We start from the raw sequence: 25,799 nt of genomic DNA on the forward strand, positions 1-25,799 counted from the left end.
TTCCTTCCTCCTCCGTGGAGCGCTGAGCCCGGGTTATTTTTGTTGCGAGCACCATTTTTTTTTTATTATTTTTTTTTTTCACTGGTCCCGCACGAGTGTTCAGCCCTGCCAATTTCCTCCTCCTGGGACTCCAGGGGACTCGGGGAAGGACTTCCATGCCTGAAAGTGCCCTGGTGGAGGTCTGTAGGGCCTGTGGATGCTCTGTCCCTCTATGCTGCCTGTGCTGCGGGGGGGGGGGGGGGTCATCTGCCAAGTGTCAGAAGCCCAGAAAGCACAAGCGCATGGCTGGGGGATGATCTGGGATGAAAGGTAAACTCCCGGGGTCAGTGGACACACCGGGAAAGGAATCTCAGGAAGCCCCCCCTCCCCCACTCTGCTTTTCCCGGCAGTGGTAGAATCGGGCCATGGAGAGCCGAAGGATGCAATTTCGGATTCCAGCAGCGATGATGTGGGGCCCGGAGGGTTTTCCCTGGAATTTGTGCTGCTAATGCATGAAGCCTTTCTGGCCAGGAAGGCTGCAAAGAAGAGGCCACAGGACAGAACTGGTGGCCCTTCTAAGCGCCTGAAGAAGCAGGTTCTACCTCTTCTGGTCCCTCAGGCGCAAGGTGGCCGTGGAGATGCGGGGAATGTGGGGGGGACCCCTTGTCGGGGAATCTATCCACAACTCAGGGTGACGATGACACTGACCCCGATCCGGACCCAGATGCTGGTGGGGATGATCAGTTGATGATGGACGCCTCTGGGGGGGTGATGACCCCCAGGTGGTCCGTCTGTTTAAGCAGGAGGAATTGCGTCCCCTTATTCCCCAGGTGCTGGAGGAACTGGGGCTCAAACTGAAATAGGAGGATTCTGACAGCGAAGGGGTCTACCCGGTGCTGGACGGGCTGCGGGGGCCCCCCTCGGCTTCCCCAATTCTGATCCGCGTCGATTACGCCTTAGAATTTTCACACCATCCCAGGGGCGCCTTCCTGGTGTCGCGCTGTTCTTTCCTTAACAAGCGAACCGCGGTGGAGGCTACGCTGTCTGATAAGCTTACAGGCCATTGTTCCAGTTCCAGTGGCAGAGCAGGGTGCCGGTCGGTACTCTGTGTACTTTGTGGTACTAAAAATAGAGGGAACCTTTCGCCCCATCCTGGACCTCCAACAAGTGAACCGGAGTCTGAAAGTCTCGCGTTTTCGAATGGAAACCCTGCGCAAGGTGATTGCGGCGGTTCGCAAGGAGGAGTTCCTCGCCTCCTTGGACCTCACAGAGGCTTATCTCTATATCCCGATCTGGAGCGATTATCAGGGGACAACATTTCCAGTTTCGTGCGCTTCCCTTTGGTCTGGCGTCAGCACCTGCACCTTCACCAAGGTGAAGGTGCAGGTGCTGTGGTCGTAGCAGCATCTCTCCGGCGGTGCTGTGGTCGTAGCAGCATCTCTCCGGCGGGAAGGGGTGTTAGTACACCCGTACATTGATGACTGGCTCCTCCGGGCGAAGTCGGAGGAAGATTGTTGGCGAACTATTCTTCATGTGAACCACATGCTGCAGTCATTGGGGTGGGTGATCAACCTGGCAGAGAGTCACCTGATTCCCTCCCAGGGCCTGGAATACCTGGGGGCTCGCTTCGACACTCGCCTGGGCCAGGTGTTTCTGTCGGAGGACCGCATGTGCAAACTGCAACAGCAGGTGAATTGCTTGCGGAGGATGCAGACTCCTACCGCATGGGACTATCTGCAGGTTCTAGGATCCATGGCCTCAACGCTGGAGCTCGTCCTGTGAGCCTTTGCTCACTTGAGACCGTTGCAGTGGGCTCTTCTGTCCCGGTGGAGTCCAATGTTGGAGCAATATCAGGGGCAGCTGCCCCTGATGTCACAGTCCAGATCCAGCCTGGAGTGATGGCTAGTGGACTCCAATCTGCAGAGAGGAATGCCCCTCGAAACCCCAGACTGGGTGGTGGTGTCCACAAACGCCAGCCTCCAAGGCTGGGGTGCGGTTTGCTTGGGCAGAGTGGCACAAGGCGTGTGGTTGGAGTCAGAGCATGCTTGGTCCATCAACCGCCTGGAGACTAGGGCAGTGCGCAGGGCGTTGGAAGCCTTCCTAGATCTGGTGCAGGGGTGGATGGTTCGTGTGTATTTGGACAATGCTACCACGGTGGCGTACCTCGACCCCCAGGGAAGAACTAGGAGCCCAGCCGTAGCCTGGGAAGCTAGTCTCCTCTTCGCCTGAGCCGAACGCCATCTGAGGTCATGGCTGCCTCACACGTGGCAGGTGTGGACAACATCCAAGCGGACTTCCTCAGCAGGCAACAGCTGGACCCAGGAGAGTGGGAGCTGTCGGGAGAGGCATGGAACCTTATTTATCCCAGGACAAGCAGGATGCTAGTCCTCACATATGGGTGACGTCAGTAACGGAGCCCTAGTGCGGGAAAACTTCTGTCAAAGTTTCTAGAACTTTTGACTGGCAGCCTGAGGCTACTGGGCATGCTCAGCATGCCATGATATTCTCTGCCACAGGGGTCTCACTTCAGTCTTCTTTTTTCCGCGCCGCTGGATAGCAGCACGGACATCGGAGCCCTCTGAGTTACCTCAGTATTACTATTATTCTCCATTAGGGGTCTCAATAAAACTTTTTCTCATCACCGGCTGGTGAATTAATTCGATTTTTCAAAAAAAAAAAAAAGAGAAAATCTTTTTTTTTTCAATTCCTTTCATCGACGGCCGTCGAAGAAAGGATGTCTTCAGGGTTCAAAAAATGCCCAAAGTGCAACCGCACAATGTCGATTACTGATCCGCACGAAGACTGCGTTCGCTGTCTCGGAGATAAACATGACATTTCATCGTGTGAAAAATGTCAAGAAATGACGCCAAAAGGCCGTAAACTCCGCCAGGAGAAGATCCAGCAACTATTCAGCTTACAACTGACTCCTTCTCCGGCAACTTCTTCGAAATCTTCACCATCTGGAGTATCGAAAAGGTACTGTTAAAAAGACGCCGAAATGACGGTTCCGGAGATAAATCCTCCCCTACCCCGTCGACATCGTCGATACGCTCGGCAGTAGACGTCCGACCTAAGCACAAGCATCGCCACAAGCACGCCCCGACCTCACCGTCGGCACTTGACCGAGGAGAACCGTTCCCAAAACGGCCTAAAATTACTATACCCTCGGTGCCTGAAGGGCCTACTCCGACGTCACTTCCAGCGGAAGGATCGACACTTCCATCGATGGTACCGCCTTCGTCGATGCCACAGGATATCGCAGCCTACATAAAAGAGGCAGTTTTACAAGCGATTAAGGATCAACTACCGGCACCTCAGCCAATGCCGGTGACATCTCCTGTAATATCGACTTCACCGATGCCGGTACAATCAGTACCGAAGTCTCTTCCATCGATACTGCCAGCGATTCCGGGACTTCTCCCGATGCCGGGCGCTGCCCCGATGCCGGGGTACCGACCCGATGCCGGGAACTCTCCCGATGCCGGGCACCGTCCCGATGCTACCGATTCCATTAACGATGGAGGTTTATTCAAAATCTCAGACTGGATCTATTCCACTCCCTGCCGTGTCTACATCAAACTTAGCACTGCAAGGCTCCATCCGGATTCCGGACTCGTTCCTTCCTCCAGTGCGAATGACGACATTCACCTCGATGCCCTCACTTTCAACCAGTACGCCGTCGATGCTTCCTGCTCAATTTCGTCAAGCATCGCCGTATACACCCTCCATGGTTACGGAACAGTCATCGAGAAACAAGACATCGGTTCCAACGATGACAAAAGCTAAATCCACGATGCCTTTTTCCTCTATAGAGGAACCATCATCTGAATCAAGATTATATTCGATACTTCAAAAGAAATATCAGGACCTTCTAGATTCTCTACCTTCAAACCCGGTGGAAGAGGAGGATTCTTCACAAGAACCCATTCCAGGACCTTCTGGTGTGCCTCCTCCACATCCACCTACAAAACCAAGTCCTCATATTCCAGAATATGATACCTGGAGTGACACACAATCTGACACATCAGAAACCTTTATGTCTGAACCGTCTCCGCCTCAACCAAGAAAGCAATCTCCACCAGAAGACCTTACTTTCTCCTCTTTTCTCCAGGAGATGGCCGACTCTATACCATTCAAATTACAATCTGATCAGGATCTCCGTCACCAGACTCTTGAGGTACTACAATTTGTAGATCCCCCCAAGCAAGTCATGGCAATACCTATCCATGATATTCTACTTCAACTTCAACAAAGAATGTGGGAACATCCCTGTTCAGTTCTTCCCATCAATAAAAGAATGGACTCCACCTATTTAGTCCAACCTGCACCGGGATTCCAGAAATCCCAGCTACCGCATTCTTCTGTGGTCGTAGAATCAGCACAGAAAAAAGCAAAAAGATCCAGGGTGCACTCCTCTAATCCTCCAGGGAAAGATAACAGGTTCCTGGATACATTGGGAAGAAAAAGTTTTTCAAGGTGCAATCCTCAATTCTAAGATTGCAGCCTACCAATTGTACATTACACAGTACCAAAGGAACCTCTGGAAGCAGATGGAGGAATTCATACCATCTTTGCCCCAAGAATTCAGAGAACCAGCACAACATCTGATCCAAAAAGCCTTTGAAGCTGGTAAACATGAAGTGAGGGCTGCCTATGACTCTTTTGAGACTGCCTCAAGAGTAGCAGCTTCTGGCATAAGTGCTCGTAGATGGGCCTGGTTAAAAGCATCAGACCTCAGGGCAGAGGTCCAAGAAAAATTAGTAGACCTTCCCTGCACGGGGGATAACTTGTTTGGCACTAAGGTTCAGGAAGCAGTCTCTCAGCTTAAAGAGCATACGGAGACCTTGAGGCAATTATCTTCCATACCTCATGATACCGCTACCCACGCTGTACGTCGTACCCAGCGAAGGGATATACGTAGGCCCTATTACCGGCCTAAAAGATACTATCCACCGGCTACAAGGCCTCGCCAACCAAGATCCCAGAACAGGCCACAACCTCGCCAACAAAGAGCATCCAGACCTGCACCCCCTGCTCAAACAGGTCCTACAGCTGGTTTTTGAAAACATCTCCAGAGAACCCAGCCAATCTCTAAATCCTCACCCCCACTTCCCAGTGGGAGGCAGATTATCCCACTTCTACAGCATTTGGAACACCATAACAACAGATCTATGGGTTCTTTCCATTATACTCCACGGCTACAAGCTCGACTTTCTTACAGTACCTACAGAGCTTCAAGCACCTGTGATTCCTCTCAGCAGAAATCACATCCCTCAACTTCAAATAGAATTATCCACCCTTCTGAAATCCAGGGCCATAGAACCAGTGCCCCAGTCTCAGCAGGGCAGAGGATTCTACTCCCGATATTTCCTCATTCCAAAGAAATCAGGAGGCTTACGACCCATCCTAGACCTCCGAAATCTAAACAAATTTCTAAAGAAGGAAAAATTCAGAATGGTATCCCTAGGTACCATGCTTCCACTCCTTCAAAAGGAAGATTGGCTTTGTTCTCTGGATCTTCAAGACGCTTATGCTCACATTCCAATATTCCCTCCTCATCGCAAGTACCTGCGCTTCATGGTGGGTCATCAACATTTTCAATACAGAGTTCTGCCGTTCGGACTTGCCTCTGCTCCCAGAGTATTCACAAAATGCCTGGCAGTAGTAGCAGCACACTTGCACAAGCAAGGTGTGCATGTCTTCCCATATCTAGACGATTGGCTCATCAGAAGTCAGTCTCAACAGGGAGCAATCAGTTCTCTCAATCAAACCATTGCTCTATTTCACGCCATGGGATTTCTCATAAATTATCAAAAGTCCCACCTCATACCGTCTCACTTGCTCCAATTCATAGGAGCAGAGTTAAACACCATCCTTTCAAAAGCGTTTCTACCCAAGGATCGAGCAGAAACATTAGCCGTCCTAGCACGCTCGATGCTTTCAAGCACGCACACAACAGCTCATCGTATTCTAATCCTGTTAGGACACATGGCCTCAACAGTTCATGTCACTCCCATGGCAAGACTAGCCATGAGAGTAACCCAATGGACATTACGGTCACAATGGATCCAAGCCATTCAACCATTACATTCTCCAATTCAGGTAACCCACCAACTGCGCTCTTCGCTCCATTGGTGGATCAACACGAACAACTTGCGCAAGGGCTTACCCTTCCAACAACCAGTTCCACAAATCACTTTGACTACAGATGCATCCACCTTGGGTTGGGGAGCTCACATAGACAGTCTCCAAACTCAAGGAACGTGGACAAACCTCGAAGCAACATATCAAATCAATTTTCTGGAACTTCGAGCTATACGTTATGCCCTGCATGCGTTCAAGGACTGTCTTTCACACAAGACTATTCTGATTCAAACAGACAATACAGTTGCCATGTGGTACATCAACAAACAAGGAGGTACGGGCTCGTATCTCCTTTGTCAAGAAGCTGCACAGATTTGGGGCTGGGCACTGAATCACTCAATGTTCCTACGGGCCACTTATCTGGCAGGCATACACAACGTAGTGGCGGATCGACTCAGTCGTCAATTCCAACCACACGAGTGGTCCCTGGATCCTGCAGTAGCGACCAGAATATTCCAACGTTGGGGACATCCAACGATAGACCTTTTTGCGTCACATCTCAATCACAAAGTGGACAAGTTCTGTTCTCTCCGCATACAAAAGAACCAACCAGCCAAGGACGCCTTTGCTCAGCCTTGGAACTCAGGCCTACTATACGCGTATCCTCCAATACCGCTCATAACCAAAACTCTTGTGAAGCTACAACAGGACAAAGGTACCATGATACTCATAGCCCCGTATTGGCCTCGACAAGTATGGTTCCCCACACTGTTGGATCTCTCAGTCAGGGATCCAATTCGACTGGGCATAGCGCCCACTCTCATCACTCAGGATCAGGGTCGGTTACGACATCCCAACCTTCAGTCCCTGTCCCTGACGGCATGGATGTTGAAAGCTTGATTTTACAACCTCTCAATCTTTCATCCCATATATCTCAAGTACTCATAGCTTCACGTAAACCTTCCACAAGAAAGAATTACGCTTCCAAATGGAAAAGATTCACCTACTGGTGCAAGCAAAACAGCATGGATCCTTTTACTTGCACCATTCCTTCACTACTAGACTACTTATACCATCTTTCAGACTCTGGTCTTCAGACTTCATCCGTAAGAGTTCATTTAAGTGCAATCTCAGCTTACCATAATAAAGTAGGAGATGCACCAATTTCTACTCAACCTCTCATCAGCAGATTTATGAGAGGTTTAACTCAACTCAAACCACCAATTCGACCTCCAGTCATACAATGGGACTTGAATCTGGTCTTATCAAGTCTTATGCGTTCCCCTTTCGAACCCATAGCCTCCTGTGACATGAAATTCCTCACATGGAAGACTGTCTTCCTCATAGCCATTACATCGGCTAGAAGAGTTAGTGAATTACAAGCTCTGGTCACGTACGCGCCCTACACAAGATTTTTCCTTGACAAAGTAGTCCTCCGTACACATCCAAAATTCCTTCCCAAGGTGGTCACTGAATTCCACTTGAATCAATCTATAGTTTTACCCACATTTTTTCCAAGACCTCACTCTCACCAAGGAGAAGCGGCCTTGCATACTTTGGACTGTAAACGTGCTCTATCTTTTTATTTAAACCGAACTGCAGTTCACAGAAAATCCACTCAGCTCTTTGTATCTTATGATCCAAACAAACCAGGTAAAGCAGTGGGTAAGCATACTCTATCCAGTTGGCTAGCAAATTGTATACAGTTTTGCTATGAATCTGCAGGCCTTCCTCTCCAAGGACGAGTAAAGGCACATTCAGTAAGAGCAATGTCAACCTCAGTAGCACATTATCATTCAGTGCCAATTCTTGACATCTGTAAAGCAGCAACATGGAGTTCCCTTCACACCTTTGCAGCTCATTACTGTTTGGACAAAGAAGGACGACAAGATTCAGCCTATGGGCAATCTGTCTTAAAGAACTTGTTTCCAGTTTAATCCCAACTCCTTCTACATCCAATCTGCTGTGATCTTCGGCTGACTCATTCTTCGACAAGGCATTCCAGTTACCTGCATGGACAATGACTCAGCCTCTAGCTTGCTAATCACCCATATGTGAGGACTAGCATCCTGCTTGTCCTGGGATAAAGCAAAATTGCTTACCTTGTAATAGGTGTTATCCCAGGACAGCAGGATGTAGTCCTCACGGAACCCACCCGCCACCCCGCGGAGTTGGGCCTTCCTATTTTTCTACTCTTATTTTTGCTCCTGCTTATTGCTACATACAAGACTGAAGTGAGACCCCTGTGGCAGAGAATATCATGGCATGCTGAGCATGCCCAGTAGCCTCAGGCTGCCAGTCAAAAGTTCTAGAAACTTTGACAGAAGTTTTCCCGCACTAGGGCTCCGTTACTGACGTCACCCATATGTGAGGACTACATCCTGCTGTCCTGGGATAACATCTATTACAAGGTAAGCAATTTTGCTTTGTGCCAGATGGGGAACTCTCTAGTTGGACCTCATGGCGACCCGAATCAAGGCGAAGACACGCTTTTTCAGTCTACGAAAGGAGATGGGGTCAGTAGGTCTCGACGCCCTGGTGTCCAAATGGCCTACAGGGATTCTGTTGTATGCCTTTCCTCAATGGCCTCTCATCGGTCGAGTTCTCAGACGAGTGGAACAGCACTGGGGTCAGGTGGTGCTGGTGGCTCCGGAGTGGCCTCGTCGCCCTTGGTTTGCAGATCTGATACAGCTAGCCACGGACGGGCCCTTACGGCTGGCGCACTTACTGGACCTGTTGCGTCAGGGACCCATCCTTTCGGATCAGGAGGATCGCTTCTCTCTCGCAGCTTGGCTTTGAGAGGCGGCACCTACAGCTGAAGGGATATTTGGAACCGGTAATTTCCACTTTGCTGCAGGCGAGGCGTCCTTCCACTTCCATGGCGTACGTGCAAGTATGGATGGTGTTTGAGTCCTGGTGTGCGCAACAGGGGATTGGGCCAGCGTTGGCATCCGTCCCTCACATTCTGGCTTTTCTGCAGCAGGGCCTTTCCAAGGGCCTAGCGTACAACTCCATCTGGGTTCAGGTTTCAGCTCTGGGGTGTTTCAGGGGACAAATAGACAACAGATCCTGACTTGCCACTCGGATGTGGTTCGCTTTCTCAAAGGGGTAAAGCATTTGAAACTGCCTGGAGTGGAACCTGAACCTCGTCCTGCGGGCCTTATGTGTACCGCCCTTTGAGCCAGTGGGTCAGGCTTCTCTCAAGGACCTAACCCTGAAGACGGTCTTCTTAGTGGCTATTTGTTCGGCAAGGCGTATTTCTGAATTGCAGGCTCTGTCCTGCCGGGACCCGTTTTTGCGGATTTCGGCAGATAGGGTGTCTCTGCGCATGGTGCCATCCTTTCTGCCTAAGGTGGTGTCGGCATTTCATGTTAATCAGTCTGTAGAGCTTCCTGGACTGGTCCCATGATTTGGCGGCAGGTAGAGACCTGCATTTATTGGATGTTTGCCTAATCCTCTTGCGCTATTTGAAGGTCACCAATCCCTTTCGGAAATCGGATCATTTGTTTGTTCTGTTTGGTGGTCCTAAGCGAGGGGACAAGGCGTCCAAGGCCACTCTGTCTAGGTGGCTGAAGGAGACCATTGGCTTGGCATACATTAGCAATGACCGCTCCATTTCGGACGGCTTGAAAGCTCATTCTACGCGTGCGCAAGCAACCTCTTGGGCGGAGTGCTAGCTGGTGTCACCACAAGAGATATGTAGAGCCGTGGTCTGGTCCTCTCTGCATACTTTTTCCAAGCATTACCACTTGGACGTGAAAGCAACGGAGGACTCCAGTTTTGGGGAGCGGGTTCTAAGAGCGGGTCTTTCAGGATCCTTCCCAGAGTATTGTGGCTTTGGTACATCCCACTGGTCTGGACTGATCTGGGTATGTTCAGGAAAGGAAAATTGGTTCTTACCTGCTAATTTTCTTTCCTGTAATACCACAGATCAGTCCAGAGGCCAGCCCAGATGTGATTGCCGAAAGATTGACTGACCCTTGGGTTGGCTACTGTATTGAAGAATTCTGAAGGAAGTAATCTATATTCCAATAAGCACGAAGTTCCGGGTTAGGGTTTCCAACTTTAGGGAAATCCAACCCTCCTGTTTTTTTATGTTCGCCTTGTTCTGGATGAATAGTGGTTTAAGGTTATTTAGAGTTGGTTCCAGTAGTTTTTTGCTTGGGGATCGACCAATACAGAGGAGCTGCAGGTGGCACTATTGGTATACAGCAGTGCCTCGAAGTTTTTTTTCCTCTGCCTCCATCTGCTGGTGGGAGTGCATAACCCACTGGTCTCGACTGATCTGTGGTATTACAGGAACGAAAATTAGCAGGTAAGAACCAATTTTCCTTTCCAAACACACAAATTTCATATCTGCAGATGAACAAGAATTAACATGACAAATGGTAGTGTTCAGGGAATTGATGATAATTTGACAGGTTTCTTCAGAAATGACCAAATCAAAATTTTAGTAATGGTCAGCCTCCGAAACAAAACACACAATAGTTTAGCAAATAGAACATATCTGTTCAACTTTATTTGTGAAAAAACTAGCAGACTGATCACATGAGAAAGATGGACAGAAGGAATTACCCAAGGAGGAATCTCCAGTCTAGAATAACTCTTGGACAATTCGTTGCAGAGGGAATACAAATTATAATTTCTTTTTTTTCAAGCAATAACAGAAGAGCTATAATCATCTAAGGCTGTAAGATAACAAGATCTATCTCTCACGACAATACAAAGCAGTCTTTTGTGGCGTGTACCAAGAGGCAACATGATGACAATGATGATAACTTTTAGAAGTAGAGATATATGGAACAACTCTATCTAAAGCAGCAGTAAGAGAATCATACCATTAGTTAATAGCAAGATCAATATCTAAATTATTGCAGGAAACATTAGGTAAATTGAGTAACTAATACTTGTGAAGCATATCTAAATCCACAGGTTTACGCTTAAAGCGAACATTAGACGATGTATTATGAGAAGACAAATAAAAGTTGGGAACTTTAACAGAGTCCTAATAAGGAAATGATTGGACCAGGGAACTTAGTACAAGAAGCTTTTCAAGAATCAAGTGGAAATCTACTAGAACTCAAACAGTAGGTCAAGAGTATGGCCATAATGATGGGTAGAAAAAGTAATCATTGGTTCCCAACCAAGGGAAGACAAGACATATTTCAAAAGTCCTCAGCATGTTGTGAACGTGGGACTTGATCCACATGAGCATTAAAGTCTCCCAGTACAATGATTTCTTAAATTTACTCATGAACAAGTCAAAGCCTCAAACAAGGAAGATAAATGAGAAACCAAATAACCTGGTTATTTGGACCGTTGACCAAACAGTTTCCACATAATGGATTAGTAAGTAACGAAAGCTCAAGGTGAGGGGCTGTGTTATAATAGCTGAAGAAAGGCCTAAACTGGTTTTACAGGCATTGAGAAGACTTCACTACCTCTATCTTTACAGGGCTGAGAAAAAAAAACAGAATAATTAGGAAGAGACAGTTGTTTTATAACTACAGAGGCAGAGTCAAGCTACCATAACTCAGTTACACAAAAGTTCATCTGGCTGTTCATCTAATAAAAGATCAACAATAATACCAGCTCTTTTCTTAATAGTTTAGGGTGGGTTGGGACTCGCACACGCATAGCGGGGGAAATTTAAAAAGCTACACGTGGTGACGCGAGTAGGGCTTCCCCAGTTCCCTATACCCCTACCTAACCTTCCTACCCTTTCCTCTGTCCTCCCCGACCCCTATCCCCTTCCTAGCTATTACAATTTTTTTTTTTACCTTGCTGCTTTAGAGCAGCAGTAGACTGTGCGCCAGCTGGCTGCTGGCATGTGCTTCCCTGGGACAGCAGCTAATGGCGCTGTTCCGGTCTGCCCCCCCGCCCAGACCATGCTCCCTGGTCCATCCCTTTCAGACAGGCCGGCATTTCGGCGCATATTGGGATACACGTATGCCTGGGCCCGATTATAAAACGCGTGCGCGAGGCCCGGCCGCATACGACTTTTTTAAAATCGGAGCTTTAGGTGTTAATTAAAAACAAAGATATAGAGAGAAGCTGAGGTAATCTTCAATCGATTTTCAGAATAGTGTGTTCATGAGCAGCTAACTAAACTTGAAAGTAGATAAGGCGATGGAGCCAGATGGGATACATCTGAGGGTACTAAGGAAATTTAGAGAAGTCCTGGCTGACCTTTTCAGTGCTTCCTTAGAGTCTGGAGTAGTTCTGGAGGATTAGAAAAGAATGGATGTGGTTCCTATTCATAAAAGTGGAAGTAAGGAGGAGGCTGGGAACTATAGGCCAGTTAGTCTGAATTCTGTGGTGAGCAAACTAATGGAATCGCTTCTAAAACAGAAGAGAATGCAATTTTTGGAATCTAATGGATTGCAAGATCTGAGGCTGCATGGTTTTACCAGAGATCAATCTTGTCAGATCAAGGGTGAGCACTAGACATAGTACACTTGGATTTCAGCAAGATTTTTGACATGGCTCCTCACGGAAGACTTATAAATAAATTGTGCACTCTTGGTATGGATCATAGAGTGACTGACTGGGTTAGAAACTGGCTGACTGGGAGGTGAGAAAGGGTAATAGTAAATGGAGTTTTCTCTGAGGTGGGGGTTGTTACTAGTGGTGTACCTCAGGGATTGGGCCTTGGACCAGTTCTTTTCAACATTTGTGAGCCACATAACAGAAGGGTCGTCGGGAAAGTTTTATTGTCTTTTTGCTGATGATTCCAAAATCTGTAACATGGACAGCCAGGAAGGAGTGGAAACAGGAAAAATCTAGTGAAGCTCGAGGAATGGTCTAAGGTCTGGCAGCTAAGATTTAGTGTTTTAAAAAAAAATGCAGAATAAAGCATTTAGGATGCAAAATCCCAAGGGAAAGGTACAGTATTGGAGGTGAAATTCTTGTAAACTCAAAGGAAGAGCGGGATCTGGGGGTAGTTGTATCTGATGATCTTAAGGTGGTCAAACAGGTGTATAAAATGGTGGTAAAAGACAGAAAGATGCTTGGCTGTGTAGGGAGAGGAGTGGTTAGCAGAAAAAGGGAGATGATATTGCTCCTGTATAGGTCCCTGGTGAGACCTCACTTGGAATACTGTGTACAATTCTGCACCTTTAAAAGGATATAAACAGGATGGTCCAGAGGGTGACTACTAAAATTGATCAGTGGTCTTTGTTCTCAATTGCCTCACCCAAAATGTGGAATACACTACCTAAATTCTTACGAATTCAACACGACCTAAAAATATTCAAAAAGGACTTAAAAACAATAATGTTCTGCAAATTCCTCACTGACTTTCAATCATCTAAGGATCCCAACCTCCAACTAAACTCCCAATTGTTTACCGCATAATTTCATAATTTCACCCCTTCCTCCCTTTTCTGCCTTCCCTCCCCTTCTATCCTCTTTAAATCTTTCTGGACTTGATATCTTTTTCTCTGATATTGTTTAATAGTTCAAATGGTTATGTACTGCTACCCATCTGTTAAGTACTGTTCTTTCTAATGCTTTGTTACAAGATATTATACACTTTTGTAAACTGTTATGATGGCTCAACCGAATAACGGTATATAAAACTCTTCAAATAAATAAATAAATAAATAAAGCATATGGGGATAAACTTAAAAATCTAAACATGTGTACCCTAGAAGGAAGGTGCGATAGGGGAGATATTCAGATATCTCAAAGGTTTCAACAGAAAGAAGGCTCTAGATTTGAGGGGTCAGGAGATGAGGGTGAATCCTAATTTTAGGACATATTTCTTTACAAAGAGGGTAGTGGTTGCATGGAACAGCCTCCCATTTGAGGTGGAAGAAATGAAAACAGTATTTGAATTCAAGTAAGCATGGGATAAATACAGGGGATCTCCAAGGAAGTGATGCTAAGTTAATTGGATGGATGGGCAGACTGGATGTGCTATACAGTCTTTTTCTGCCATTATGTTTCTATGACTCAGATAACTTAGGAGCAGTATGATTCAAAGGTAATGAAACAAATGTGAATGAGTAACATTAGGATACTTAACAATGGGAATAGTAGTTGACACCAAAGAAGATGAGCACGATGATATCTTAAAGCTGTATTCACAGCTTTTACCTGAACAGTCATACACAAAGGAGCAGCTTCTTCATGTGCATGGCAAATTGTGTGTGTGCTATGATGTTGAACCCTGGAACTTAAATGCATCAGCTGATGATGCGGCCTTGTTGGAAGATTGGCCATAGTGTGGTAGCACTTTTGGTTTTTGATGTAAATCTTTCTTTCTTTAGAGAAGCCAGTGGATGAAGGGGCATGTGAAAAGGAGCATAAAAAAACAGCGACTCCTACAGGATGTCAGTGTGGATGCCATTCTTGTATACCCCCTTATCACACATCTGGAGAGACAAACCCCGGCATTTCATCTTTTTTAATTGATAGAGCAGCATCTTCCATGAAAACCGAAACCTCCCCAAAAGGAGAAGGTAATTCTTGTCAGTATTCTAAATACAGTGTGGTTTTTGGTGAGATCTTGGGCAGTTTCTCCAGAATGCAATTGAAGATGGTTATTTAAAAATAAAACCGTAAGCTTTGCCTGTTAGCTGACCATCTAATGCTGGTCCCAAGAAAATTATTAATTGTGATTATATGTTCTGTCCCCCAGAAGTAGTGTCATTGACATAAAAGTAGTTTGGGGTATATTCTTAAAGTGAGAGAATCTCAAAATTAACTCAGGTGCTCTGGACACATTAAAATCAGAGCTGTGCCAGCAGATGCTTTCTTAAAATATTGCTTGGAGTGGAGAATGGATACTATGGGTTCTTCTGAATACTGCTGGCATGAATTTATTTTCTGTTTCTCTATTCTCTTCCTCTAATTATGAGGTCCTTGTTGGTGCAGCAAGCAATCTTATCCTGAAAGGAAGTTAAAGTACATGTAATTGTATTAAAATATGACACAACATTTCAAACTGGATCGCTCTTGATTTACCAGCCTCTCCATCTTTTAGATAACTTGAATTGGGACATTTTGTACCACTCCTTTTTAATTTTGTTCTTTCCTTTGACAGACATATCTAATGCAAAGACAACTTCGAAGTCAAAACTGTTTGCCAAGAATCAGGCATCTGTATTCCATAAGGACACTGATGATTTCCAAGCAGACAGGAAGAGAGTCCGTGTGTTGGGAGCTGAGAAACAGGTGAGTGAAAGATTGGTAAGTTAATGAGATCTGGCTGTTTGCAGCTTCTGCTATGGGAATGTCAAGGCACATGAAGCACAAATGGAAATCGAAACACTCTGCCCAAAGAATGAAAAGAGAACCTACCACCAGGGTTTTTATTCTCAGTCGATTTTATTTGGCTGTCTTATATGTCATTTTAGATTTATATGTCTCTCTCCTCCGAAATAGGACCCAGAATATATCCTAATACACAAATAACAATGGTTGTGCCACGCTGGTGCAGATTGGGCTCTTCCAGTTTGGTGATTTACCTTAGTTCAGTATATTTCTTTATCGCTGATTTCATTCAAACCCTCCTCCCCCTCAAAGGCCCTCTTGGTAGAATTTTTGTTGGGCATTGTAGTGTAATAAGAACTTTTGTTAAGTTGCAGCAGGTTTCTTGTTTCTAATGCTGAACGAGGGGGTGGGGGAGAAGGGTTTTGACGGGTTAATTTTTTAATCCAGCAGCATGGTCAGTGGTGGGTTGTTTTTTTTTTTTTTCCAGGCTTGTGTGTAGATCTGAATCATGACTATTAATCATTGCTTAGTGCCATACAGATTTGTTGGGTCATGTCACAACCATTATGCTGGTTTTTATCTGAATTTTACTGTTCCTTGTTACAAATGAGTCCATTATTGTAATGCACAATATACACACAATGAAATGCCATAATGATTGATTACATATTCCACAAACACTGGGGGAGTCCTTATACCTTGCATCCTTACAAAGTAATTGAGAACAGAGCTTTTTGTGGGTGTTTTTCATGGTTTAGCCATAATAATGGGTGCACTGCAGGTGGACATGCCCTTGTACGTGTATATGAAAAGTCTAATGGCACTTAAATTTATTTAGAAATCTTGACATGTGCCTGCCTTTCCACAGTGGAACGGTTTGTCTCAGCTGTAAAAATTGTTTCACTTTTTTTTTTTTCTGATTTTTTTTTTTCAACCATCACCAACTCCTCACCCTAAATGAAGAATATAATAATTGCCATATTGGGTCAGATCAAGGGACCCAAATAGTAGATAGACCCCCATGCTGTTTATACCCAGGGATAAGCAATGGCGTTCCCCAAGTCTACTTGGTTACTAAGAGTTTATAGACTTTTCCTCCAGGAGCTTATCTTAACCTTGTTTAAACTCAGCTATGCTCACTGCCTTTACCACATTCTCCAGCATGGAATTCCACAGCTTAATTGTGCATTTACTCATTCCACTCCACTCATGATTTTATAAACCTTATGATTTAGACTTAATTGGAGCACACCTATATGTCATCAAACATGCATGCATGGTTTTACACCTGCTAATCAAGTCACAGAAATTAAGCCCAACTTATCTTTTGTCTGCTGTTTTTGGATAGGGATGGTTCTACAGCAAATGATAGCAGGTGTGGGTGAACTGGTGAAGGTCTGAGTCAACTAGTGGAGGTTTTGGTGAACTGGTGCTTGGAAGTATGTGCATGATTATTTTTCATAAGAGATACATGCATATATCAGCCAACTTCATAAAATACCTGCCTCCATGCAGTTCTTCTCAAGCAGGTTTGGTTCCTAAGGTGAACAGGTTGTTTAAGAAGGGAGGAGCTGCCGATCATGATTGCTGAGGCTCTGGCTGCGTTTGGTATTAAGGAAAAGAAGGTGGATCTCATTCTGGATGATGAGGACCCTGATTCAACTTCTCTAATTGCAGCAGCAGTTCCGGTGTTGAGAGAAGAATGGGGGTCTGGGTTGTGTTTTGATTTATTTTGTACTACGCTTTTATCTCCTGGCTTGGCACTTGAAAAGAGAATATTGAGACAGAGGTTATGTGGAGAAGATCATTTTAACCTTTCTTCAGATGAGAGAGAATTATACTTCCTTGTCATATATCTGGGTGTGGAGGATATTTGAGTTTTGGTGTCTGAAAAGGAAGGTTTTTCTGTTTTGGGTGTCATTGTCAATGATCTCTTCATTTTTCCCTGTACGTACCTAGATCAGTCCAGACTCCTGGGTTGTGCCTCCCTGCCAGCAGATGGAGACAGAGAGTTTTACTAACCCTGCTACATAATCTCGATGGCACCTGCAGTTCCTCAGTATTTCATCTCCAGCAGATGGTAGATGCAAAATCTGCAGTTTGGAACCGATTTTTTTTTTTTTTTTTTTTTTTTGGAGCTTTCCTCCCAGGGTTTTTTGGGTCCTAGTGGATCCTTCCCTGGCTGGTTCAGCTGGACAAAGCTGGGAGTTGGTGACTCTTTTTTTGTATGCTTGATCCTTGTGTCCATGGGATGTAAATCCGGTGGTCCAGATCCCTTCCCTTCATGAGGCTGCTGAGGCAGCCACAGGCTCAGGGAAGTTTTCTTTTAAGGCAGCCTTTTCATTTGGCAGCTATGTTTTCCAGCCTGGGGAGAAAGCTTCATAAAGTTTAAAAAAAAAAAAAAAAAAAAGGGAATTTATTAAATAAAAGTGAAGTACAGCTGTAGTTTGCAGATGCCTTCCTCCTTGGTGACTTCAATGCCTGGGGTACTTATATTTGGTAGTGGCTGAGTCTGCCTGTTTGTTTCTGCTCTGAGGTAAGCTGCCCTCCGCGATCGAGATGGGATACAGGTTGGTTTGCTGCGTGTGCGGCTCGGCATGTTCGTGGCTTAATAGGCAGGGCCTGTACTCCGGTTGTTTGACGGGTGATGAGGGTTTGTCCGATTGGGCAAGCACTAAAAAGCAGCGGCTGTCCTCTGCTTCCATTCCATTAGCGAATCAGGGCTTGCAGTCAGAGTGAGGATCCCTTTCCGCTTAGCACAGGAACGGTAGCCATCTTGGATTTGTTTTTGGCCATTCCCGCATTGATGGGGGGGAGGGGGATGTTCCTCCGCATCTGTCCCCAGTGTATATAGACTCCGGAGAGGGTCAGGGGGCTTCGGATAGGGAAGATTTTCCCAGAATGCTCATTTCTGGAGTGTCTCCATCTTTGCCTGGGGTCTCAAAATCTTTTTCTGTTTTTGTTTTGCTGCTGCATGAGGCCTGTTTGGCTAAGCAGCAGGCCAACATCTTCTAGTTTGGATTCCTGGACTCAGCCATCCGAGGGGCATTCTATGAGGTCCAAGCCTGATTTGGTCTGTGAGAAAACGTGTTTCCCCTCTCCAGCGGTTGTTAGGTCCTTTTTCTGGAGTAGGACGCAGTGGAGATGAGTCTGAGGACTCGGATGATGCCCCAGTGGGGGCAGGGGAACCTCCCGGGGATGAGTTGCTGGTTGGTACGGGAAGCGTTGATCAGGTGCAGAATCCGGAGGTGATTCCAGTCTCCAAGGGCAATGACCCTAAAGTGGTCCATCTTCTTCGGAAAGAAGAATTAGAGACTTTAGTTCCTCAGGCTATTCAGGAGCTTGGGATTAAGATGCCTCAATAGAATTCGGATTTTGGAAGGTGCTGATCCAGTCGTGAATGGGCTGAGGAGTCCAGCGAGAGCTTTTCCATACCACAAGACCATGAAAAAGCTGGTTGAGAGGGAGTGGGGGACTCTCGAAGCCGGTTTGAAGGTGGGGAGGGCTATGGCAAAGCTCTATCCCCTACCTGAGCAGATGCTGGAGCTTTTCACCCTTCTTAAGGTTGATGTGGCAGTTTCGGCGGTTACTAAAAAGATGGTTATTCCTGTTGTAGGGTCCGCTTCGTTGAAGGATATTCAGGATCGTAAATTGGACGTATACTTCGAGGATTTTTGAGGTTTCACCCTTGAGCTTGCAGGCTGCTATTTGTACTAGTTCTATGCAACAGGCTTGTCTGCGCTGGGTCCAGCAGCTACAGGAAAGTCAGCCGAAGTCCGGCAAGGAGTCAAGCAGGGCTGAGCGTGTAGAGGTGGAGGTTGCTTATGGGGCAGATGCTCTGGTTGACCTAGTAAGAACCTAGAGTAGACTCAGATTATGGTGTCTGCGGTTTCAGCCAGGAGGTTATGGTTACGTAACTGGTCGGCGAATTTGTCGTCCAAATCTCAGTTGGGGTCTCTGCCTTTCAAAAGCTGACTCTTGTTTGTTTGAAGACCTGTAGCAATTGATGCAGAATCTGGGTGAGAATAAGGTGCACAGGTTGCCAGAGAATAAGCCTAAGGGCAAGAGATTTTTTTTCAGGCTCTGTCTCACTTTCGGGATAATAGGAGGTCTCACCTGCAAGGGGAACCCCAGTTCTGCAGAGGCATTTCTCTCTTCGGGGTCAGTCCTTTCGGGGGGGGGGGGGGGGGTAGCGCCACTGGAAATAAATCCTTTCAGTGAAGCGAGGCTGGTCCACTCCGTCGTCCCTATTATAGGAGGTCAATTGATATGGTTTTACGGGGAGTGGATCAAGATTACTCAGGATCAGTGAGACCTCAGTATGGTAAGAGAAAGCTATGCATTAGAGTTTGCTCGACCTGTCAGAGATTTGTTTCTAGTTTCCCCTTGCGGGTCCTTAGACAAGCAACTGGTAGTTCGAGAAACGCTGGACCAGTTGTGAAAGCTAGGGGCGGTGATTCCTGTTCCCTGGAATGTATTCTATTTACTTTGTCGACCTGTAGAAGGAAGGTAATTTCCGACCAATTTTGGACTTAAAAAGGCTAAATGCAGCGCTTAAGGTACTGCATTTCCATATGGAGACTCTGATGTCTTTTATAGCGGCATTTCGCAAAGGCGAGTTTCTGTCTTCTCTAGATCTGACAGAAGCATATCTGCAAATAGCCATTCATCCAGACAATCAGCGGTTTCTGCGGTTCATGGTGCTGGGTCAGCATTTTCAGTTTCAGACTCTTCCCTTCGGGTTGGCCATAGCACCAAGCCTTTATCCAAGGTTATGGTGATGTCCGTGACTTTGTGTCAGAAAGGAGTTCTGGTGGTTCCTTTATCTAGATGACTGGCTTATCAAGGCAAAGTCGGAGGATCTTTATCGCCAGTCAGTTCAGATGGTGATTAGACTTCACGAGTCACTCGGTTGAGTAGTGAATTTGGCAAGGGTCTCCTGGTTCTATCCCAGTCCCTGGAGTATCTGGGAGCTTGATTCAGCACTCGGAGTGGCAAAATGCCTCTCACGGAGGAGCGTTTTCAGAAGCTAGAGGCAGATGCGACGCTTGTTAGGGTTACCGACGCCCGAGATCTGGGATTATTTGCAGGTTCTGGGCTCAATGGCTTCAACCCTAGAATTAGTGCTGTGGGCGTTTGCTCATTTGAGACCCTTACAGAGGGCTCTCTTGGCTCTGTGAAACCCCCACTGAGGCGTTCATCTTCCCTTGCCGCTTGTGGGTGTTGCACAGGACAGACTGTCTTAGTGACTTCTAGTTTCCAGTCTGGTTCGTAGTGTGGAGCTTAATGTTCCAGATTGGATGGTACTTACTACCAATGCCAATCTATCTGGTTGGGGAGTGATTTGTCAGCAGCAGTTGACTCAAGGCTGTTGGTCTGTGGAAGAGGCTTCCTGGTCTATCAATCGATTGGAGACCAGAGCGGTGTGCTTAGCCTTACGGAGTTTTCTGATGTTGGTGAGAGGTCGGTCGGTGAGGGTCCTGTCAGACAATGCAACGATGGTAGCCTAAATCAATCGGCAAGGCAAAACCAAGTCGAGCAGTGGCCCAGGAGTCTCAGGAGTTGATTTTTTGGGCAGAGCAACACCTGGAGCAGATAGTGGCGTCTCACATCGCAGGAGTCTAAAGCATCCAAGCGGATTTCTTGAGTCTCAGATTTTTGGATCCAGGGAAGTGGGAGCTGTCAGACAGCGATGCAGCTCATCTGCAAGAGGTGGGGCTCCCCCCACATTGATCTAATGGCGACTCACCTGAATGTCAAGACGTCTTGACTTTTCAGTCGGAAAAGGGAGCACAGGGCCAAGGGCATCGATGCTTTGGTGGTGCCTTGGCCTTAGGAGGTTCTGCTTTATGTTTTTCCTCCTTGGCCGCTTGTCGTCAAGGTATTGCAATGGTTAGAGAGACATCATGGCAAAGTGGTGGTGGCTCCGGAGTGGCCATGTTGGCCATGGTTCATAGATGTAGTCAACTTTGCAGTGGACGGGCTGATACGCTTTGAACACCTAGCAGGCCTTCTTCGTCAGGGACCCATTTTTTCAGATCAGGCTGCTCACTTCTGTCTAGTGGCATGGTTTTTGAGAGGCGGCGATTGAGAGGCAAAGGTTATCCTGAGGCAGATTTTGCTATACTATTGCAGGCTAGAAGGAAGTCTCCTTCTCTCTTGTATGTGAGGGTCTGGAAGGTTTTTGAGTCCTGGTGTATCACTAACGGAGTCCAGATTCTAAAATCTTTAGTGTCTATTTTATCTTTCCTGTAAGGGTTTGGATTTAAGTTCTCTTAGGGTCCAGGTGGCTGCTCTAGGTTGTCTTAGAGGCAAAGTGAGGGTTCCTCTTTGTCGTCTCATTCGAATGTGGTTCGGTTTCTCCGGAGGCAAAGAATTTGCGTCTGCCGGTATGGAGAGTTTGTCCATCCTGGAATCTTAATCTTGTCCTTAGTGGTTTATGTGAGGCTCCTTTTGAACCGCTCAGGAGAGTAGCTCTTAAGGATTTAATTCTTAAGGTTGTTTTTCTGGTGGTAATATGTTCAACTAGGAGAATATTCGAGTTACAAGCTTTGTCTTACCTTGATCCATTCCTTCAGATTTCCGACTCGGGGGGGGCGCGCGTCGTTACAGATGGTACCTTCCTTTTTACCAAAGGTGGTATTGGTGTTTCATGTGAATCAGATGGTGGAGCTTCCATATTTTCTTGAGATGGATGCCTCTGCTCCTCACTCGAGAGAGCTTAAGTTGTTGGACATACGTAGGGAGTTGTTGCGATATCTCAAGGTAACTAATGACTTTAGAAGGTCGAATCATCTTTGTTCTGTGGAGGGGTCCAAAAAGAGGATTTCAGGCATCTAAGGCTACACTATTGCACGGTGGCTCAAGAAGGCCATGGGGTCAGCTTATATATCTAAGGGTCTTCTGATTCCTGAGGGTTTGCGTGCTCATTCTACATGTTCTCAGGCGGCCTCATGGGCAGAGGCTCAGCTAGTTTCTCTGCAGGAAATTTGCAGGGCGGCGACTTGGAAGTCGCTGCATACTTTTGCAAGGTGCTATCACCTGGATCTGGGAGATAAAGGCTCCTGTTCTTTTGGTGAGAGTGTTTTGTGAGCGGGACTCTCTAGGTTCCACCCTGAGTTAGGGAGCTTTGGTGCATCCCAGGAGTCTGAACTGATCTAGGTACATACAGGGAAAGGAAAATTGGTTCTTAACCTGCTAACTTTTGTTCCTGTAGTACCACGGATCAGTCCAGAATCTGCCCGATCTGTAGAATGGAATGCAGACTTGTTTAAAAAAAAAAAAAAGTTTGGGTGAGTTTTGTTTCAATTTTAAGCTTGGATACGGGTCAATACTGAAGAACTGCAGGTGGCACACGAGGTTATATAACAGTGTCAGTAAAACTTTCTGTGTCTCTATCTGCTGGCAGGAAGGCAAAACCCAGGAGTCTGGACTGAGCTGTGGTACTACTGGTACAAAAACTAGCAGGTAAGAACCAATTTTCCTTTACAGTCAGGTTTGCAAAAGGGTTTGGCCTTTAATTTCTTAAGAGTTCAGGTAGTGGCACTGTCTTATAGAGGAAAGATGAGACAGCAATCCTTAGCTTCTCACCCTGATGTAGTGCATTTTTTGCAGGGAGTAAAGCATTTGCACCCACCTGTTAAGATGTTTCCTCTATGAGATCTCAAGTTGGTGCTGAAGGCCTTGTGTTCTCTTTGAGCTCATCTGGGAGACTTTGAAGGGTCTTACTCAGAAGATGTTTTTTTCTAGTGGCAGTATGCACTGCCAGACATATTTTGGAATTACAGGCCTTATTGTGCAGCGATCCTTTTCTCAGGTTCACAGTGGACAGAGTTTTAATTCTCATGGTTACCTCTTTCTTGCCTAAGATAGCTTCTTTATTCTATTTGGATCAATGAGTTGTGTTACTGTCTTTCAGGAAGTCTAATACTGAGTATCAGTCTAGAAAGCTCCATGTTCTAGATGTTTGTAGGGTGCATTTAAGGCATTTGAAGGTGACTAATTCCTTCCATGGATTGGATCATCTATTTGTACTTTTCAACAGTCACAAGAAAGGTGAGAGAGTCCCAAGTCTTCAGTTGCCTGATAAATTGAGGAAACCATTGCTTCTGCTTACATTTCTAAAGGTTGGCCAGTACCAGAAGAGGTGCAGGCTCATTCTATTAGAGGAGTGGCACCATCTTGAGCTGCGTGTCAGTTGGTGTTGCCTCAGGATATTTATAAGGCAGCAGCTTTGTGATATGTTTTAAAAGCATTACAGGTTGTAAGACCATGCCTCAGACATGGCTGCATTTGGAGTGGGTGTACTGAGAGCAGGTCTTGCAGGATCCATCCCAGATTAGGGGTGTATTGGGTAGATAACGTTCATTTGGACTGTTCTGGGGATAAGGAGAGAAAAATTGGTTTCTTATCTGTTAATTCTCTTTCCTTGAGTCCTACAAGACCAGGTCAGAGTCCCATTTGCCATATCCTGTCATTTATACTGCGGTAATGTATATTCAGAGTCTGTAATATTCATTATTTTGTTGTTTGAGGTTGTAAAATTCTTTTTGGTTTGCAGCAGGTTTTCAGATTCTTCCAGCTGGAGGATATCAAGTTTGTATTAAGGTTATCCCTTCTTGTAAGGGAGTTGATCCTTTAGCTCTGATACATAGATACTTGGGGACTTCAGCATAGTGCAGTTGTGGTAAAAAAATTTTCTCTGTCTATATCAGCTGGTGGGGAAAAAAATCCATCCACCTGGACTGGTCTGGTAGGACTCAAGGAAAGAAAATTAGCAGCTAAGAAACTAATTTTTCCTTCCTCTAAGCTATGAATGCCAGTCACTTGCTAAACAAGTGTTTTTTAAAGCTTTTAAGTAAGTAGGATCTAAAGTACATCATAAACTGTATTACAGTTTTAAAGCTCAAACCACCAATAAGAACTGCAGACAGTTAATGAAAGCTTTTAAGTTTGTTTTTTCTCTCGTTTATTTTTTAATACTCTTGGCTGTTTACCTTGTCAAGGTCACTTTGAAAAGGACCTCTGGCATACTGATGTATTCTTCGTAACCCTGGTTTCCTAATAAAAGTTTCTCTCCCAGGCTAAGAAGCAAAGGTGTATTAGCAAAGGTGTGCATTTTATAGAAGAGGATTCGGACATGGATTTAGAAGCTACTGAACAGCAGCAAAGGAAAGAGGAAGACTGTATGTCAGAAAACTTTACTCCTCCCACACCGAAAGGGGTGAGTACTGTAAGTCCTGTTTCACAGCAGTGCAGAGAGAAACACTGTCACAGCACAGGAAACACTATGCTGTATGTAACAGGCTGTGCTTGATGGGTCACCCTCTTCCTCCTCTTCTTGACCATCAATTGGGTGCTGTTTCCAAACCAGTCTGTTGCTGGAAGTGACAGTCTCAGCAGTGTGCTACAGCTTCAGGGTGGAGGATTCTTAGATTGCAAATACATTTTCAAAAAAAAACAAAACTATGAAAAGGAAGATACATAAAGGGCAGAAAAATGCACTAGGAAGTGACGTGAAATACAAGGTCAAACCATCTTAACGCTAAAGGCTAATCTGTAATGCACTGCCATAAAACCATTGTCTAAACAGATAGGGATAATTGACATTTTAAAAAGATTTGCTGTTTGTCTTACACTAATTTCATGATAACATAATTCTTAGTTTATAGGAAATTGAAACTGGGGAATTTGGTAAAGGAATGTGGAAAATATAGGCAGTCAGTTTGGTATTCGTGACAATGGAAAATAGAAGGAATTATAACTTACTAATATGAGTGCCTGTGACACACTGCTGAACTGGTAGAACCTCAGAAAATAACATGCACCTGTTTAGGAGATGCAGTGAAACCCTGCAAATTGACACTTGTGAAATTTCAAGCTGAGATCCGAAAGGTGCTGTAAGCACAGACATTCAAATGCAGACCCAAACAGTCCCGTACAACTGGAAATGACCTTGATGGGTTTCTGATACTTCTGCCATTTGTCAGAGAGGAATTTGGCAGGAAACCTATTGCCGCTGTCCCAAGGTGTCTTCCAAACCCAGAATACTAGTGACGGAAAACGCAGTCACCTCTTGGGTGGAAAATATGACCATCACAGTTTTGCATGGTGCATCCTAGGAGAAATATGGAGGAAAGAAAGGGAAAATGGGGAAAATCCATAAATATTCTGCAGTGCTGCAAAACACCTTTTTATTTTCAATATAACATTTTAGATTTATATTGCAAATTAAATTTGTGCTGTCACAGGTTTCCGTTTTGTCACTGCTGCTGTAAACTAGATTAACCTTTAAGTATAATATAGGTGCAAACAATTAGGTATTTTCTTTCATTTTCTGATAGTTGTTTGGACTTCTTTAATGGATCCTAAACTTTCTTACAATTTTGAAAACTATTTTTATATGCTTTTTAAAGTTTGTTGCAGAGAGGATTTTGGAATACTTCTTGGCTGGCACTGGAGTCCGTGATGCTGTGGTACCTGTAAACCACTAGAGGGTGCTGTTGATTTAAAAATGA

General features: G+C 45.5%; 1 protein-coding gene and 1 long non-coding RNA gene across 4 annotated transcripts in view; one reads left to right on the forward strand and one right to left on the reverse strand.

Annotated features, from left to right (window-relative positions):
- The window catches only part of BRIP1 (BRCA1 interacting protein C-terminal helicase 1), a 309,402-nt gene that overhangs the window by 50,240 nt on the left and 233,363 nt on the right, over positions 1-25,799 (forward strand). For all 3 annotated transcript variants that reach the window (XM_029612654.1, XM_029612656.1, XM_029612655.1), the window contains exons 4-6: positions 14,337-14,528; positions 15,113-15,243; positions 24,365-24,505. In XM_029612654.1, the coding sequence (XP_029468514.1) occupies positions 14,337-14,528; positions 15,113-15,243; positions 24,365-24,505 (464 nt within the window). The remainder of the gene's footprint in view (positions 1-14,336; positions 14,529-15,112; positions 15,244-24,364; positions 24,506-25,799) is intronic.
- The window catches only part of LOC115097122, a 29,516-nt gene continuing 28,215 nt past the window's right edge, over positions 24,499-25,799 (reverse strand). Inside the window, exon 3 of the long non-coding RNA XR_003858212.1 lies at positions 24,499-25,399. This is a non-coding gene — a long non-coding RNA (uncharacterized LOC115097122). The remainder of the gene's footprint in view (positions 25,400-25,799) is intronic.

Source organism: Rhinatrema bivittatum, chromosome 8, assembly GCF_901001135.1.
Source record: "Rhinatrema bivittatum chromosome 8, aRhiBiv1.1, whole genome shotgun sequence".
Lineage (NCBI taxonomy): Eukaryota > Metazoa > Chordata > Amphibia > Gymnophiona > Rhinatrematidae > Rhinatrema > Rhinatrema bivittatum.